The sequence below is a fragment of the Salvelinus fontinalis genome, chromosome 8 (genome assembly GCF_029448725.1).
Source record: "Salvelinus fontinalis isolate EN_2023a chromosome 8, ASM2944872v1, whole genome shotgun sequence".
NCBI lineage: Eukaryota > Metazoa > Chordata > Actinopteri > Salmoniformes > Salmonidae > Salvelinus > Salvelinus fontinalis.
In genome coordinates, this window is record NC_074672.1 from 14,400,502 (window position 1) to 14,419,876 (window position 19,375).

The window sequence follows — 19,375 nt, forward strand, 5'->3', positions numbered from 1 at the left end:
CCCAAGATAGAAGGGGGGGGGGGGGGTTGGGCAGGCAAGAAAATGGCCTTGGCGAACCCCCCCCCTCTTTATTAATCATTTATGTATGTGTGTTATATTAAACAGAGGAGGGAGTAAAATGTAGGCAAGCAATAAACATTTCAGAACAACTACTAGTCGAATGAGACATGGGAGAGATGATGCATTTTGTCAAAGAGATGTATTTATAGACTAATACACTTGAAACAAAAACCCAAACCGAAAGCTGCAGACAATACTAGTGAAACCTCAACTAGCAAGCAAGTCGCAGCAATGAAGAATTGAGTGTGTGCGCATTCACGAGAATGGGGGGGGGTTCTGGCAGGGGGAGATTTTTCAGCACAAATTACAAATTAAGCACCGAATATTTAGTCTCTAGCTAACCACCATATACAAAAATATCCACACAAGCCACATATCATGAATTAAGATTATGAATATCATCTATATTATTAAGTTATTATTTAAAAGCATTGAAGATGTATCACAATCAGTAAAAACAATCAAGCTAGCTAACTAGCAGATTTACATCTATCATCAACATCAGTGATCAGCTGACAGCTTACCCTCTTCTCCTGATGTCAATCATGTCTGTAACTATCAATCATATCTGGGGGGGGGGGGGGGGGGCATTTTGAGCACCTGCCCCATGAAAGGTCCATGCACGGCCCTGCTGCTAACCGCCACAGCACGGTCAGTCAGTCCAGTATTAACTCAGAACTAAGGGCTCGCTATCGGCCTGAAAAACAGTCCCAGACCTACAACAAAGGTTCAAATTAGGTTCATACGACTATGGTACAAACCCTTTGGAAACACATGAAATAGTTATCTAAGCCTAACCTCAGTACAGGTAGTGTTAAGTAATGTGATGATGACTCTACTCGTAGACAGCTATAGTAGGTAGTGTCAGTACCTGACTTACTGGGACACCTGGATGTATTCAGTGAATAATTGGACAGGTGAACTTGACTAACGCTACGCCGGGGTGCATGTCTCATGCGGTGACTGGAACTCACAAACGCCTCTGGGGAGCTGAGTTACCGCAGAACGGAACTGTTATAATACTATGAAGTAGGACCAAAGGAAGAGCTATAAAGACCAAGCACTTTCAAATAAAATGGAGAAATAACGTGAGGAAGGAGACTGCAGTCCAGTTGACTGACTCCCTCTCTCCCTCCCTGTTGCCAAAAGCAGCTCAGTTCAAAGGGTTTGTTCAAGCTCCTTAAAATACTCTTAAAATGAAATATAAAAAGTTGAATGTTTTTGTTCAGAGTCAAATGGCTTCTTTGATGAGTTTATTTAAAAACACATGGGATATAATACAAAGTATATATTTTTTAAAGCTCTAATCATGTCTAAAATGTTTATGCAATGCGGGCGATTGGAGTTAAAACGCAACAAGAGGTAATAAGAAGAGATGGGACTGCAGAACTGGCCTGCTTCATTAGCGCCCCCTGCTGACTAAGACCAGACCTGTCACAGACAGGAGACGTGGGCATTTCTCTGCTGCTCTGTCTGCCAACTGAAGACAACATTAGCACAAGTCAGGGAACAAGGCTTTGCTGTGCCATCCTCTGAAATGTATGAGTTTGTCAACCGACTGGAGAGATGTAGATGATTAAATGGAAATCTAACAGAAAAAGGCAGCAAAGAAGACGAGTGGGGGAGAGATTGAGGCTGGGACAGGGCTGTTGCTTGCAGTTGAAAACAAGGCTTCGGTCCATCCCAGTCCAGTCACCAGCGAGCTTCTCAATCATCCCTTGCTCCTATCCCAGTCCAGTCCCCATAACTAAACAGGCCTCGTCTTAATCTCCTTACATAACGTCAGCCCGTGACCTCGGCCAAGGAGACGGGTTGCGTCAGTTGGACAGGCTTTGTCCCAAATTAACTCCCCTCCTCCCACCGGTGCACAGATCAACACACACACGATGTAGACCAGGGATGTCAAACAAATTTTGTCAGTGGGCCGTATTTGGTCATCGCCAAGGTCCGGAGGGACGCACTGATTAAAAAAATATATATAAACAATAGTCCTCTATCCATCGCTTTTGGAATTTGATGCTCCATGACTATCCAGATTTCGTTTCAGTGATTCTTAGTAACATGGAAAAAGTGAAGAGACTGTATAATATAGGTCCATTATAATTTCTACACAGTTTCGATATGGTTTTAGTCTTTTCAATGTAGACAGAGGGTTGTTTTTCCCTGGTAGAATTTTTTTTTACTCAAACCACCCGGGAGCCTGAATGGGCCTGCAGGACTTGAGTTTGACACGTGATGTAGACACTTCACCCACTGTGTACGTTAACTGGCTCTTGCTCAACTACAAAATCCTAAAAGGCCTGTAGAAGATCCTTGTTGCCTGTTATAACACGAGCAGGGCAGGAGAAAAGTGATTGTACAGTAGTAGTGTTTCTATCACCCAGGGAAAGGAGGGGCAGAGCTGCTTAATAACGTGTGAAGCCGAACAGAGGCTAAGAGACTGAAGCTACTACAGGTTCATCTCTCCAGCTCTCCTTGTGCCTTAACTTCCTTATACGTTTTTGCAACAGAGAATTGCTAGAACTAGCCTTGTCGTCTATAACTATCCCTCCCTGTGCTGCGTTGTCTTTATTCCCTAGCTTTGTGCTTTTTTCCATTCATTCTCTCTATTATTTTCCCCTCTTTCACTCCAGTCCATCATTTCCATTTTTTGTTAAAGAAAGGGACCGGTTGCTCTGTCACAGAAACTGAGGGGGAAATACATATCATCCAGATTGAGAGAAAGGGCTCCTGTGAAGTGGACCGTTTTGAGGGAGAGCCGAGCGACCAGACAGACTGCTTTGGTTCATCTGGCCGTCTGGCTATGGTCCTGTTTTCAGAAAGCAGCAGCTTCAAAGGAATAATTCCTTTCACAGTCTAGTGGCCAGACACACTGCCTCACGCCTCGTACCCTTTTAACACCTAACAGAAGAAAAGGAGTCTCTCCCTAATCAGGTTGTATGTAGCAGGACCTCACTACAGAGCTTCAATATTCTCGATACCTCTACGAATGTAAAGGTCTTATGGGGCCAAGCTGGACCTCATGTAGCATAAGAGTTCCGTCCAAACAGACAATCCAAATGAAATAAAGTTACACACTGATCTCTCCTCACTGTGGATTTATATGATAATGATTTGGGCTCAATGGTACAGGTTCAAAAGGTTTACCCCTAACTGACTGGCCCATCCCAGGATGCAAGTCTTACCTTCGAGGCCTGTCGACGGTCAGGGCACTCAGGATGCTGGCACACCACCCAGTCTTCCTCCTGAACAGGCTTCTCATCTGGAACACACAGCAGAGGAAAGACCATGAGAAACACACCTCTGTAGAAGATCACACACACAGACCTAATAAATGTGTCACCCTCGACCACTGCTACTCGAACTTCCGCGATGCATACAAAGTGCTCCCCCGCCCTCCCTTCGGCAAATCCGACCACGATGCCATCTTGCTCCTTCCGTCTTATAGGCAGAAACTCAAACAGGATGTACCAGTGACGAGAACCATCAAACGGTGGTCCGACCAATCGGAAGCCACACTTCAAGATTATTTTGATCACGCGGACTGGAATATGTTCCGGTCAGCCTCAGAGAACAACATTGAGCTATACACTGACTCGGTGAGTGCCTTTATAAATAAGTGCATTGGAGATGTTGTACCCATTGTGACTATTAAAACCTACCCTAACCAGAAACCGTGGATGGATGGCGGCATTCGCGCAAAACTGAAAGCGCAAACCACCGCATTTAACCCTTGAAATAGGTCTGGAAATATGTCTGAATATAAACAGTGTAGCTATTCCCTCCGCAAGGCAATCAAACAAGCGAAATGGCAGTACAGAGACAAGGTGGAGTCGCAATTCAACAGCTCAGACACGAGACATATGTGGCAGGGTCTACAGGAAATTGTGGACTACAAAAAAGAATCTAGCCACGTCACGGACACCGACGTCATGCTTCCAGACAAACTAAACACCTTCTTTGCCCGCTTCTAGGATAATACATTGCCACCGTTGCGGCCTGCTATCAAGGACAGCACCACCCCCTCTCCTTCTCCGTGGATGACGTGAGTAAAACATTTAAACGTGTTAACCCTCGCAAGGCTGCTGGCCCAGATGGAATCCCGAGCTGCTTCCTCAAAGCATGCGCAGACCAGCTGGCTGGTATGTTTACGGACATATTCAATCGCTCCCCATTCCAGTCTGTTGTCCCCACATGCTTCAAGATGGCTACCATTGTTCCTGTACCCAAGAAGGCAAAGATAACTGAACTAAATGACTACCGCCCAGTAGCACTCACTTCTGTCATCATGAAGTGCTTTAAGAGACTAGTCAAGGATCATATCAACTCCACCTTACCGGCCACCCTAGATCCACTTCAGTTTACATACAGCCCCAACAGGTCCACAGAGGACACAACAGTAGTGGGCTTGATTACCAACAACAACGAGAAAGCCTACAGGGAGGTGAGGGCACTCGGAGTGTGGTGTCAGGAAAATAACCTCTCACTCAACGTCAACAAAACAAAGGAGATGATCGTGAACTTCAGGAAACAGCAGAGGGAGCACCCCCCTATCCACATCAAAGGGACAGCAGTGGAGAAGGTGGAAAGTTTTAAGTTCCTCTGCGTATCACAGACAAACTGAAATGGTCCATTCACACAGACAGTGTGGTGAACAAGGCGCAACAGTGCCTCTTCAACCTCAGGAGGCTGAAAACATTTGGCTTGTCAACCAAAACGCTGACTAACTTTTACAGATGCACAATCGAGAGCATCCTGTCGGGCTGTATCATAGCCTGGTACGGCAACTGCACCACCCTCAACCGCAAGGCTCTCCTGAGGGTGGTGCGGTCTGCACAACGCATCACCGGGGGCAAACTACCTGCCCTCCAGGACACCTACACCACCCGATGTCACAGGAAGGCCATAAAGATCATCAAGGACAACAACCACCCGAGCCACTGCCTGTTCACCCCGCTACCATCCAGAAGGCGAGGTCAGTACAGGTGCATCAAAGCTGAGACCGAGAGACTGAAAAACAGCTTCTATCTCAAGGCCATCAGACTGGTAAAACAGCCATCACTAACTCAGAGAGGCTGCTGCCTACATTGAGAAACAATCACTAGTCACTTTATACAATGCACTCTAAATAATGCCACTTTAATAATGTTTACATATCTTACATTACTCATATCACATGTATATACTGTATTTTATACCATCTATTGCACCTTGCCTATGCCGCTCAGCCATTGCTCATCCATATACTTACATGCACATATTCTCATTCACCCCTTTAGGTTTGTGTGTATTAGGGAATTATTAGATTACTTGTTAGACATTACTGCACTGTCGGAACTAGAAGCACAAGCATTTCGCTACACTCACATTAACATCTGCTAACCATGTGTATGTGACCAATACAATTTGCTTTGAAAACACTGTAAGCCCATCAGGCCTGAGAATGCTCTATATATAGGGTGTAAGAGTTCAATTGAAAGACCGAGAAAACGGCATTGTTGCCAAAAGTGTCCAGACATGACAGAGCTGTACTGCAATAACTTTCCAAGAACCTTGGAATAGCAGACCTGTCCACAATGACGACGGTGTCTCTCCCACTCTTTCTTATACTCCATCTTGTGCATATAATATGTTAAACAACAGGCTCCAGGATCGATGACAATCATCCTATCTAGCCAACTAGAATCAATGTAAAGACAAGTGGTGAGTGGCTAGTGCCAAAAGCTGTTTTGAATAAGAAGTACACAGACTGAAGTAATCTCAATATCAAAGTGATTCCTTCACAAAACACAGAAGCAACCAGAAACTAAAAGATACCCAGTTCTGAGCCCAAAAGTTTACTCTCTGTTTGTACATGAGCTACAGAGAGAGGACCTCAAAAGGACCTATTAACCTTCTTAAATGAGACTAAACAAGTCTTAAACCCCACTCACTCACGCCAAGAAACAGCTTTGGATCAAGGGCAGCGATATAACTTACTAAAATCCCCCAAAACACATCTGTTGCTCTTCCACTACAGGCATGGCACAAGGCAGGGATAGCAGCAGGGCAGGGGCAATCCCTCCCAGAGTCTGTCCCTCCTGCCCTGCCTGGGAGCAGGCCGAGACGTGCTCTCACTCATCCTGGGCCTCTGCCAACACCACCTCTGTTAATGACTCCTTCTAGGTTTACAGGCAGCACACTGCCCAGGGAGACACACATTTTTATTGAGATTTTTTTCCTTTTCTTTTTTTCTCCCTTCAGGGGCACTTTTCCTCAAACTACAAGTCTTTATGACACTTGTCTAGTCCTAAAGGCAACAATTTTGCACTGTAAAACCGTTTTCGGCCAGTGCAGAGGAAATGCAAAAGCCACACTATGAGGTCCGCAGAGGTACCCAGTCACAGAGGTGACCCAAGCTCCAGGTAATGGCCGACCAGGGGTCTGCTTCTGGGTCTCTGACTCCTGACCCCGTAGCAACACTCTCTCACCTGTGAAGTTCATGATATGCTGTCTCTCGTATAGCTAGCTGCCTATCCTTTTGTATACCATACCTTTACTATGGGACTCTTCCTCCCGCCCTCGGTCTTCCCCCTTTTGTCTCTCCAGCTCACTCGCCTCCCATCACGGTCTCTCCTGCTTTGGATCACTTTGTACTTTGTCACCTGAAACCCCACCTCTAAGGAATACCTAGGATAGGATAAAGTAATCCTTCTGACCCCCCCCCCCCCCCTTAAAAGATTTAGACGCACTGTTGTAAAGTGGCTGTTCCACTGGATGTCATAAGGTGAATGCACCAATTTGTAAGTCGCTCTGGATAAGAGCGTCTGCTAAATGACTTAAATGTAAATGTAAATGTACCCTCGCACTCCACTTTTTCCTTTCTCTGCCTATTTGCCCCTCTCCGCCTGTGTCTCTCTCTCTCTGATGAACAGGAATTCCTGAACTCAGCACTGCTGATTAAGCCAAAAACAAACAAACACAAGGCCACATGTGACAGCAGACAATGAGTTGATGCACACTAAAGAGACAGCAGAGCGTTCAGTCTGCACAGCCTTTCCCTTGCTCTCTCTACAGCTCCCAGTGCCTCAAGTCTTAGACATAACGTCAATAAACAAGACACAGCATTGAGTGGCAAGCAAGTAACTTTTATAAACCAATAAATAGAAAAGGGATGTGTAAGGCCATGATAATGAAAACTGGATATTTTGTACCATGGCTATAATTGGCTGAAGACCCACTAGCCTAGTCCGATACTGTGTGCTGTAACCAACTCTTCCATCATTGTCAAGTCAAAGGCGTACATCATGGTCAAAAGGAATTGGATAAAGCCCTTAGACTAGACCACCAGGCTACTTACTACCTCACTCCCTCGTTCACCCATAAACCTTACATTACATCACCTCATTCTCCCTCAGACCCTCACAGCCTCACCAGCACAGCTCCATGTTTAGGCAGAGAGAGGCAGAGCCAAGAGTACGTTTAGCCGCAAGCCTTGAGCACACTTTTATAAGGAATGTTAAGAATGCCTCAGTCCTGCATTCAATTTGCTGAGCTTTGCCGTGGCACATCGGGCGTCTGAGGCTTAGCTATTCTCTGATTGTTCCGTTTTATTCCCCCTCTTTCATTTGAAGGGGATTGAGGCAGGGCGATTGTCTGAGCCGGTTGCACACAGGCCAGGAAGAGGATTATTATGCAATGGCCGCCGTTGACAATCTCCTAGAAGACAAAAGACAGATGGCAGACGGAGAGCTGCTGCCCTGCCAGGGAACAAGGTGTTTCCTAGGCCTGGGGCTGGCAGAGATGTGTTGCACTGTATTGCGCTGCATGTGTCAGCATAGCTTATTTCAGTGTCAGAGGCGGGCTGGAAGGCACTGGGAAGGAACTCTGCATCTGCACCAAATTGTCCCAGCAAGAAGCCCCATTACAAAGAGATTCATTGTTAAAATGTTTTAACACTAAAAAGCATCTGCTATAAAAACACAAACACCTTTTCCCGGCGCTACCACTGTGTGATGTAACAGGGGAGGCAAAGATGAGGATGGGAAACGTGATTCGGGGACTTCCTTACAGGCTGCTCCCAGGTGGTAAGGGTAGGCAACAACACATCCGCCATGCTGGCCCTCAACACGTGGGCCCCTCAGGGGTGTGTGCTTAGTCCCCTTCTGTACTCCCTGTTCACCCACGACTGCGTGGCCGCGCACGACTCCAACACCATCATTAAGTTTTCCGACGACACGATGGTGGTGGGCCTGATCACCGATGATGATGAGACATCCTATAGGGAGGAGGTCAGAGACCTGGCAGTGTTGGGCCAGGACAACTACCTCTCCATCAACATCAGCAAGACAAAGGACCTGACTGTAGCCAACAAGAAATGGAGGACTGAGCACGCCTCCATTCACATCAACGGGGCTGCAGTGGAGCGGTTTGAGAGCTTTGAGTTCCTTAGTATCCACATCACTAAGGACCTATCATAATTCAAACACACCAACACAGTTCTGAAGAGGGCATGACAATGCCTCTTCCCCCTTAGGGGGCTGAAAAGATTTGGCATGGGCCCTCAGATCCTGAAGTAGTTCTACAGGTGCACAATTGAGAGCATCTTGAATGGCTACATCACCGCTTGGTATGGCAAATGCTTGGCATCCGAACGTAAGGGTAGTGCGTACGGCCCAGTACATCACTGGGGCCAAGCTCCATGCCATCCAGGACCTCTATATTAGGCTAGAGGAAGGCCCTAAAATTTTTCAAAGACTCCAGCCATCCAAGTCATAGACTGTTCTCCCTGCTACCGCATGGCAAGCAGTACCTGAGCACCAAGTCTGGGACCAAAAGGCTCCTGAACAGCTTCTACCCCCAAGCTATAAGACTGCTGAACAGTTAACCAAATGGCTACCCTTTCTATTTGCATTGACTCTCTTGCACACTCACTGGACTTTACCCACACACTCACACATACTACACTGACACTCCAACACACACACACACGCATATGAACACACTTTCACATACACCTGAACAAAGTCATCCTGTTGATGTTGTTTTACCCCTGTAGTGGCACACACACACACACACATCTAAAAACAAGGCCACACAGTGCTTCCTCCACTACCAAAGTCCCCAGCAGCGCACAACAAGGAGAAACTATTTAGAACAGAAGAGGGGCAGATAGAGGGTGGACCACTATTTGGATGCAGAAAAAAAATGTATTTCAGGCTGTGTCTGGATAACAGTATACAACAACATAGTTGAAAAGGGGAAATACATTTTCAGTTCAATCGAGTGTTGCAAGAGACATAACTGAGAAGTAGAAAAAAAAAAAAAAAGTGACAAACACCACAAAACTGAAAGCATAATTCTGTCCAAAGTAAGAGTATTAGTGCACCAGTTTATAATACTCTTATAACCATATTTAAGAGGGTCATGTGGGGATCATTCATTACATAAGCAGAATGTTTGAATTAGATGTCGACCGATTAATCGAAATGGCCGATTAATTAGGGCCAATTTCAAGTTTTCATAACAATGGGAAATCGGTAATTTTGAACGCCGAATTTTTTTTTTTATATATATTTTTTTTTAACACCTTTATTTAACTAGGCAAGTCAGTTAAGAACACATTCTTATTTTCAATGACGGCCTAGGAACGGTGGGTTAACTGCCTTGTTCAGGGGCAGAACGACAGATTTTTAACTTGTCAGCTCAGAGATTCAATCTTGCAACCTTACGGTTAACTAGTCCAACGCTCTAACCACCTGCCTCACAAGGAGCCCGTCTGTTACGCGAATGCAGTAAGAAGCCAAGGTAAGTTGCTAGCTAGCATTAAACTTATCTTATAAAAAACAATCAATCATAATCACTAGTAATAACTACACATGGTTGATATTACTAGTTTATCTAGCGTGTCCTGCGTTGCATATAATCGATGCAGTGCGCATTCGCGAAAAGGACTGTCGTTGCTCCAACGTGTACCTAACCATAAACATCAATGCCTTTCTTAAAAAATCAATACATAGAAGTATATATATTTTAAACCTGCATATTTAGCTAAAAGAAATCCAGGTTAGCAGGCAATATTAACCAGGTGAAATTGTGTCACTTCTCTTGCGTTCATTGCACACAGAGTCAGAGTATATGCAACAGTTTGGGCCGCCTGGCTCATTGCGAACTAATTTGCCAGTATTTTATGTAATTATGACATAACATTGAAAGTTGTGCAATGTAACAGGAATATTTAGACTTATGGATGCCACCCTTTGGATTAAATACAGAACAGTTCCGTATTTCACTGAAAGAATAAATGTTTTGTTTTCGAGATGATAGTTTCCGGATTCGACTATATTAATGACCTAAGGCTCGCATTTCTGTGTGTTATGTTATAATTAAGTCTATGTTTTGATAGAGCAGTCTGAATGAGCAATGGTAGGCACCAGCAGGCTCGTAAGCATTCATTCAAACAGCACTTTTGTGTGTTTTGCCAGCAGCACTTCGCAATGCTTCAAGCATTGCACTGTTTATGACTTCAAGCCTATCAACTCCCGAGATTAGGCTGGTGTAACCGATGTGAAATGGCTAGCTAGTTAGCAGGGTGCGCGCTAATAGCATTTCAAACGTCACTCGCTCTGAGACTTGGTGTAGTTGTTCCCCTTGCTCTGCATGGGTAACGCTGCTTCGAGGGTGGCTATTGTCGATGTGTTCCTGGTTCGAGCCCAGGTAGGGGTGAGGAGAGGGATGGAAGCTATACTGTTACACTGGCAATACTAAAGTGCCTATAAGAACATCCAATAGTCAAAGGTATATGAAATACAAATCGTATAGAGAGAAATTTAACGTCCTGTAATTTCTATAATAACTACAACCTAAACTAAAACTTCTTACCTAAGAATATTGAAGACTCGTGTTAAAAGGAACCACCAGCTTTCATATGTTCTCATGTTCCGAGCAAGAAACTTAAACGTTAGCTTTCTTACATGGCACATATTGCACTTTTACTCTCTTCTCCAACACTTTGTTATTGCATTATTTAAACCAAATATGTTTCATTATTTATTTGAAGCTAAATTGATTTTATTGATGTATTATATTAAGTTAAAATAAGTGTTCATTCAGTATTGTTGTAATTGTTATTATTACATTAAAATAAAAAAATAAAAAAATTTAAATAAAAAAATAAATTATTTAATATATATATATATTTTTTTTTGGTCCTCCAATAATCGGTATCGCCGTAAAAAAAAAAATCATAATCGGTCGACCTCTAGTTTGAATGCCTTAATGTCTAACTGAGCAGCACCATACAACACCAGGTCATTTCAGTTGATTATTTAATGTGATTTGATCCCGTGTCGGGGCATTTTCTTCAAGTGCTATAGGATGAAATGGCACAGAGCGAGAGGGTGGAGAGGCATGTTCCTCCATTATTGGGGCCTGCGTCCTGTTTATAGGTTAAGGAATGCTACAGTAGTGTGTACTACATTCAGGGGATAAGGGGAGACGGACTGGACTGCCCAAGCCCCAGCCCCACAGTCTTAGAAAACAAAATGGCTACCTAAAATCCTTTATTTTTATTTTTTTAAGTGTCCCTCAGCTGACCCTGTAGTAGAACCCTTTTTGGTTCCAGGTAGAGACTTTTTTTGCAGTAATTATTTTTTATTTTTTAAGAGCGCAGTCCCCTAGGCAACCCTTACCCCAGCCTAGTTGAGAAATGTTTTCAGTAGCAGTTGAGTTGAGTCTTAATTACAGGGACTGTGGGACCAGGTAGGGATCAAAGACCTGCCGTTCAGTTCTATCTGTGGCAGTCAGACATTCCACTTCTTCTAGAACACGAAGGTCTACTCTGCAGACACCTGAAGCTGCCCAGCGACTCAGCAGACAGAGCAAAGGCAGACCTCCAAGAAACTGCTGGCCTGGCTGGGTCTGGGAGGATTGGATAAGAGCATTCCTGTAGCCAGCCCTAGCCCAAAGTTATTACATCCCTTTTCCCTTTCACTAATGGCATAGAGGGCAGTGGATGGAGGAAAGCAGAAGCTTCAAAAAGCAGAAGCACTGAGTGGAGAAAGACAGTAACGCAATTCAGCTGTCCTAGTGTCAGTCCCAAAAGGCACCCTATTCCCTATATAGTGCACTACTTTCGACCAGAGCCTAGTCAAAAGTAGTATACCTTATAACAAATAGGGTGTCACTTGGAACATCAACCGACAGTATGCACTCACTCCTTCTTCTGTGGTAAATATTTCATCTCCACAGCAGCAGCTGTTCCTATCCCCATTCGCTTCTCGGCTACTCTCATTTGAGGTGCTCTCTATGCCAGGTCACTGAGTGTCGAGTGCTTTCCACGGACTGAACGGAAGAAGAGAGCAATGGAAAGAAAAGAAAAAGCTTTCCATGATGGTGCTGAAATTCTGAAGGTCAGATCTCTGATGTATAACCACATGGCATCGCCATCTGCTAGCAGAGAAACCGGCTACATTTCATTCTTCAAGTTGGTCAGTGTCATATGACAACGTGGCTGATTCAGATCAAGTATACATCATCACAGGCCTAATGGTGAACGTCAAATGCTAGGCTTCATGTTACCATGATCATCTTCCAATGGAATCAAATTCCCCCTGCCAGTGCAATTCAGTCTGAATGGAAGTAAGCATGCAATGAACATGTTATTACTCACATACCACACAATCAGCTAGGTCAATGGTCCAGCCCTTGAATATATATTGGATGTGTGTACTTCTTATCCCGTTTGCTCGATCCTAATGCTTACCGCACAGATCATGGATGACGTCCAGAGAGGAAGACCAGGAGTAGTGCTCTGCCACCTGCTCGGTGAGGTAGGAGGGGAGGGTCTCCAGCTCATACGCCCCCCTCTTCTTCCAATACAGGAACATGGTAACCAATCCCCCAGGTCTCCCTCACTTTCAACCCTAACTATGGACCTTAACTCTTCAACCTTGCCTAAACAACCTTCAAATCCTGTCCCCCGATCACTGTAGTCGACTGACACTAATGCTACACCGACATTATGCATTATTTTACCCACAACTACCTACATCTTACCTTCTTACATCAAACCCATCTCTGAATCCATCTTCAGACTCCAACTCTCCAATGTAGTCCAACTCCTCAACTCTGCCAATAGCTCATTCAACTTCATTAAAAAAAACTGCACCTGGAAAACTAGGCTATATTACCTCATCCAGCTCAACCACTAAACACTTGCTTTGAACCTTCTCTCCAAGCCATGCACCAGAGCTCCTCACTTCAGGTCCAACTGGGCATAAATGAGTCAAGATTTCCATTTTAACTGGGTTTTAATTAGCTCTCTGAAGAAACCAAACCACTGTCTTGGTTTGAAACAGTCTGTTATTCAGATCACTAACATTAAACAGACAGCTCTGACACCTGATTTATCAACGCCCTCCAGGATCTGTATTGAAGATCCAACCCAGCAGAAGAAGACAGGTCTAAACCCTCAACTCCAACTGTGCTCTGGTTCCAACACCTTGAAGAACCTAACAGATCCTCATAATCCAAAACCATCAACTAAAATGTTTTTCTAGGGTCTTGGTAACTTGTCTCTTCCTGTTGCTCCTTCAGTCCTCCTGAAGTTAAGGCGTTATAAGCATCCAAACAAAGAGAAGTCCCCTACCGTCGTCCACTTCAAAGCCATTAGCTTGAGCTCCTGACTTTACTGTAGATGTCAAAACAATCACTTCTCCTAAAATCTCACACAGTTCCATCTTCCCAAGGTAAAAGTACTTTGTTACTGCAAACTAGTGATAATTATGTTGTCATCATCCTCCCTTCCTCCCCAACTACCAAAAGCTTCTCCTGTGCGACAAGCCGACAAGCTGTTGAGTGTCATAGCCTGTGTAGGATGCATGGACGATAGGGGGGCATTCGACCCACTCCACTCCATCAGACAAGCAATGTATTCATACAGAGGTGAGTTGCAATGCATGCTGGGATTGGCAGTCTGGGGCCAATGGCTTTCTAACTGGACAACACAAAGATCTCTTTTAAAAACGTACTCCTACACAGAGAGCAGAACTTTCTTTATGTTTTGGGAAAACTGTAAAAGCCTGAAATATTTCTGCATTAATTAGGCTGGCTAGAACCTTGCTCTGTCTGTCTCCGGAAAAATGTATTATTTTCTTTATGAATGCGACAAGTCTCTGATGGCTATGTTCAGCTATTTCTGCGGAGGTACAGTAGTACAATACAGAGACATTGGGGAACTGTTTCTCAGAGAGAGAAGACAGACATAGTAAAACCAAGGCCCTTTTGTAAAAATGGCCACATACAGATAGAAGATGGAACATTTCCGCTCTGCAAATTGAGGATGGTTTAAAACCACACCAGTAAGTCATCAAATCAATTGACAAAACATTTTCAACGTCGCTCAAAAGGTTGATTCACTGTTATTATACCTCTATAATAGGAAAATGGAATGAAATACTGTGAGAACGCACTGTGCTAGCCATGGAAGGGAGGGACAATGTCACACAAAGACCCAAATGTCCAATTTTGGGATGAGAAATTAGAGGGTAGGATGGGAGCCGATCTGCTCTGCCGCTCGGGGCTTTGCAGACATGTGGTAATTATCTGGAACAGCTTTGAATGCACTGCTGCTTGCTATTTAATGATGAGACCAGTCATGGGCTGCAGCATGACAACTAGTGCCTGCTGCAGCATAAGGGCCTATTTTCACCCGCCTCCTGCAGAAACAAACGGAACTACTAGAGGAGGCATTTAGACAAGTAGTCCACCATCCCTTTCATCATCTCCCAAACAACCTATACAAAGAAAACTGTCTTTTGAAGGGGACATGTCATTATTCTGCAAATTACATCCAATCAGATTGCCCATCCAGTTGTCTTGTAGTTGAGAAACACACATTATTGAATAGTAGCTTGGTCCAGGGGAGTAAAATGAAAATCCCTCATACTAACTACCAGGTATATAGTCTATATGAATCATCTCCTCGGTAAACTTTGAAGTATTAAAAATGGGGAGTTTGAGGAGGAATGAGTTTGATTGAGTGTGGGTACAAAACTGTAACTGGGGGAGTGTGTGTGTGTGCGTGCGTGCGCCGGAGAAGGAGTGTATGAGTGAGAGTGTTGACAGAGGGAGTCCAGTCGAGCCGAAGGACTTGTGCGTGCCCATGTTGAGGAGGTTTGGGGTTATATTTAGAAAGGTGGCCCATCATAAAGGGACTGGTTAACTCTTCACCACCCAGGCCAGCTGCAAAGAGCAAGCGCCAGGGAATTGAAGGGAGGCCTATCCTATCAGAGCATCTGAACACCACGGAACAAACGACAGTAAACAGTACATCCAATGGCTTCGTCCTTCAGGGGCAAAAATGTGTTTTGACGTCTAGTATTAAGAATAACATTCGGACCAAAAAAAAAAGAAAGTGTGCTGATTCACTAAGAAACAGGAAACTTGTCTGTCCAGGAGAAAGCATTCAGACTGCTGCTTGCAGAGACAGGCCTGTGTTGCCTTCTATTGACTCTGCTCATAAAGAGCAGACTCCACACACAGAACTAGTGATGCAGATAAAAACTTTGCATCCTGGTCTTTGTTGTGCTTCTACATCAATGAGCATGTGCTGCGCCGTTCAGAGACAATGCAACAGGCCTTTGGCACAGGCACGGCGAGGCAGCCTATTCCACTGGATACGCTATAGAGAGCAACCCTCCCATACATACGCAAACACGCCAAAAATGATTTCATTTGTAAACGTAAATATATTCAAAATACATTCATCCCAACCAAAGACACCAGTCCATCAGCTACCCCACTATTCATAGGATGTGCCGCGAAAAAAAGGGTGCGATTGTGTGTTCATTCCCGCAGAGAAAATTGCTATCAGACATGCAATTTAAAAAGTCCATCTTGAAACCACCAGTTAAGAGGGACAAACAACTGGTATTGCTTCCTTCAGCTTGTTGATATGAAGATTCCTTTAATTGAAACGGCATGGCTGAAATTACAGTGGGTCTACCCTCTGAAATCCTCGCAGAAATCAAAACACTCATTCTCAGAGTGAAAATACGGGTATTGTCAGGAGGGCTCTAATGTTCATAAACAGTCATTTGGGCGGGTGTGTGTGTGTGTGTGTGTGTGTGTGTGTTTATAGAGGAACACTCTCAGAGTTAAACATTACCTCCAACATCTACTAACTTAATGAAGCACCATGTGTATGACCTTAGACCTTGTAATTATCCACTCGTTTCTGAAGAGCAGGGAAGCCACAGGTCCAATTCAACAGGGTGTGGTTCTCTCCAAGAGCAGTAGAGAATGACGGTTTAGAATTAATAGTGATCATCGACTCATTTGAAATGCATTACCCAAAGTGTGGTAATTAAACAACTTTTTATGTGCCTCCAAAATGAGACTGAATCAAAACAAAATGCTCAGCTGGACAGATTGAGCACAGAACAGGACCTATAGGACTCAAATCCACATATTAATGTGGATTGCTCCATTACTGAATTAATAGACTTAAAAATCAGGATGATCTGGCACAAAACTACAACTCTGATTTTTTATTTCACCTTTATTTAACCAGGTAGGCTAGTTGAGAACAAGTTCTCATTTGCAACTGCGACCTGGCCAAGATAAAGCATAGCAGTGTGAACAGACAACACAGAATCTGATAACAAACTGCATCGTAACACACAATAGCCTCTTCTATCAAATAGCGCATGTCCCATCTGACTGTAAGAGGTTGAGTATCTCTACCTCCCTGAGGGTAAAAGGCTGTCACTGTGCTACCTGTAACTTCAACCCCAGGTCCCCCAGTCACAGGTCTGGGTCTCTGAAGAACATCCCAGCTAAAACGGGGCTAATAGGGTCATTCCATTTGATTTCAAGTACTTTTGACCGCACCCCTTTTGATTTGAATTCATCTTTCTATACATATTTGCCCATGGTAGAACGGGTCAGAATGTAACTTTTTGGACTTGAATGCCAAAACATTTTAGGAGATAGGAGGTGCTCAAAGTTTTGCATACCCCACCATGACACATCCATGTAAAATATAAATGATGGATCTAATTTAAAATCTTAAAAACAGGGTTGACAATTCTTGAATTTTTTTAATATATTTTTTACTTTAAAATAAATGATCTAAAAAGCACGTAAACTTCCTTCTTTTTCGCATACGTGGTAGTTTAGACCCTATTTTACATCATCTGAGGTGTTTGTTTTGTGCCCACTATCAGATGAGACACAGCATGCTCTTGAATACAGGCTGGGTGTCATGTCCTGGCTGATACATGTACTGAAATGGGAATGGGCAATTCAATGGTAACAGAATGACACACACTTATTATTTTTGATGTATGCCAAAGAAAACCAACAATTGAAGTTAAACCATACAATGCACGGGGACCAATTTCAACAATTTCCACTGAAAATTGTACAAAAACACATTTATCAGGATGTAAAGTTTCATAAATGAATGATGATTAAATCCCCCTCAGTTTATGTGACCAAGTTTCACCAAAAAACTGAGTACTATGCTGTCCAACCTTGTCAAACATACATTTTCAACGTCCATGGATGTGCGGTGCTCAATGGAGCTGAATAGAACAGTATGCCAGTGGAAGTGAGGACAGAGCAGGTGACCGGACTGTGTGGTTGGTGACTACTATACATTTCCCATTTTAGCCAATTCAATTGTGGTCATTCTGTTACTGATTTTTCAGTCATTCTGTCAAAGATTTTGTGAGAGAATGACATGTTTTAAATCACTTCATAAATAATAATCAATTGGTATCAGTAAAAACACCAACTGGTAGGTCTACATTTACTTGTTAATTCTGTGAACTTTCATTATCCATATCTTACAGATATGTGTTTTTTTTGTAACAGAATGACAATATTTCTTAAACTTACAGAAGGCAAATCAATTCTGCAAAAATAAACAAATGTTGATATTAGTTGTCAAGGGTATAAACTTCAACTTATGTTTTGTTGCAATTCTAATACATTACGACTTTTTCCTGGTTGATGTTTACTAAGACCCGTTTTTCATCTGTTTGACCAGCAATCAAAGACTTTACTTCCAAGATGGAAAATGGTTGAAAAATATATACAGTGCCAGTCAAAGGTTAGGACACAGCTACTCATTCAAGGGTTTTTATTTTTACTATTTTCTACATTGAAGAATAATAGTGAATGCACGAAAACCAACTCATCCCAAACCATCTAAAATTTGGTTGAGGTCGGGTGATTGTGGAGGCCAGATCATCTGATGCAGCACTCCATTACTATCCTTCTTGGTCAAATAGCCCTTACACAGCCTGGAGGTGTGTTGGGTCATTGTCCTGTTGAAAAACAAATGATAGTCCCACTAAGCGCAAACAAGATGGGATGGCGTATCGCTGCAGAATGCTGTGGTAGCCATGCTGGTTAAGTGTGCCTTGAATTCTAAATAAATCACAGACAGACAGTGTCACCAGCAAAGCACCCCAACAACATTACACCTCCTCCATGCTTAAATGGTGGGAACTACACGTGCGGAGATCATCTGTTCACTTACTCCGCGTCGCAAAAAGACACAGTGGTTGGAACCAAAAATCTCAAATTTGGACTCATCAGACCAAAGGGCAGATTTTTATTTACCTTTATTCAACTAGGCAAGACAGTTAAGAACAAATTCTTATTTAGAGTGTTGGCCTACACCAGCAAAACCCGGAAAACGCTGGGCCAATTGTGTGCCACCCTATGGGATTCCCAATCATGGCCGGTTGTGATACAATCTGGATTCGAATCAGGGTGAGTAGTGGCGCTTCTAGCACTGAGATGCAGTGCATTAGACCGTTGTGCAACTCGGGAGCCCAAATGCCCAACAGCGTAATGTTCATTGCTCGTGTTTTTGGCCAAAGTAAGTCTTCTTCGTGTCCTTTAGTAGTGGTTTCTTTGCAGCAATTTGACCACGAATGCCTGATTCATGCAGTCTTCTCTGAACAGTTGATATTGATATGTGTCTGTTGCTTGAACTCAGTGAAGCATTTATTTGGGCTTCAATTTCTGAGGCTGGTAACTCTAATGAACTTGTCCTCCGCAGCAGAGGTAACTGTGGAGGTCCTCATGAGACCCAGTTTCATCATAGCTCGATGTTTTTTGCGACTGCACTTGAAGAAACTTTCAAAGTTCTTGAAATGTTGCAGATTAAGACATGAAGGTCAGTCAAAGTAATGATGGCCTGTCATTTCTCTTTGCCATAATATGGACTTGGTCTTCAACCAAATAGGGATGTCTTCTGTATAGCACCCCTACCTTGTCACAACACAACTGATTGGCTCAAATGCATTAAGAAGGAAAG

At 43.6% G+C, this 19,375-nt stretch overlaps 1 protein-coding gene across 8 annotated transcripts in view; it reads right to left on the reverse strand.

Moving 5' to 3' along the window:
- The window catches only part of LOC129860651 (pleckstrin homology domain-containing family G member 5-like), a 77,077-nt gene that overhangs the window by 44,186 nt on the left and 13,516 nt on the right, over positions 1–19,375 (reverse strand). For 4 of the 8 annotated variants that reach the window (XM_055931255.1, XM_055931252.1, XM_055931260.1 and 1 more), the window contains exons 1-2: positions 12,803–13,875; positions 3,246–3,322 (exon numbers count right to left, since the gene is read on the reverse strand). In XM_055931255.1, coding sequence (XP_055787230.1) covers positions 3,246–3,322; positions 12,803–12,926 — 201 coding nt within the window. In that variant the 5' untranslated portion in view covers positions 12,927–13,875. Of the gene's footprint in view, positions 1–3,245; positions 3,323–12,802; positions 13,876–19,375 lie in introns of those variants that run through there. The other 4 variants (XM_055931258.1, XM_055931256.1, XM_055931257.1 and 1 more) reach the window with 1 other exon arrangement.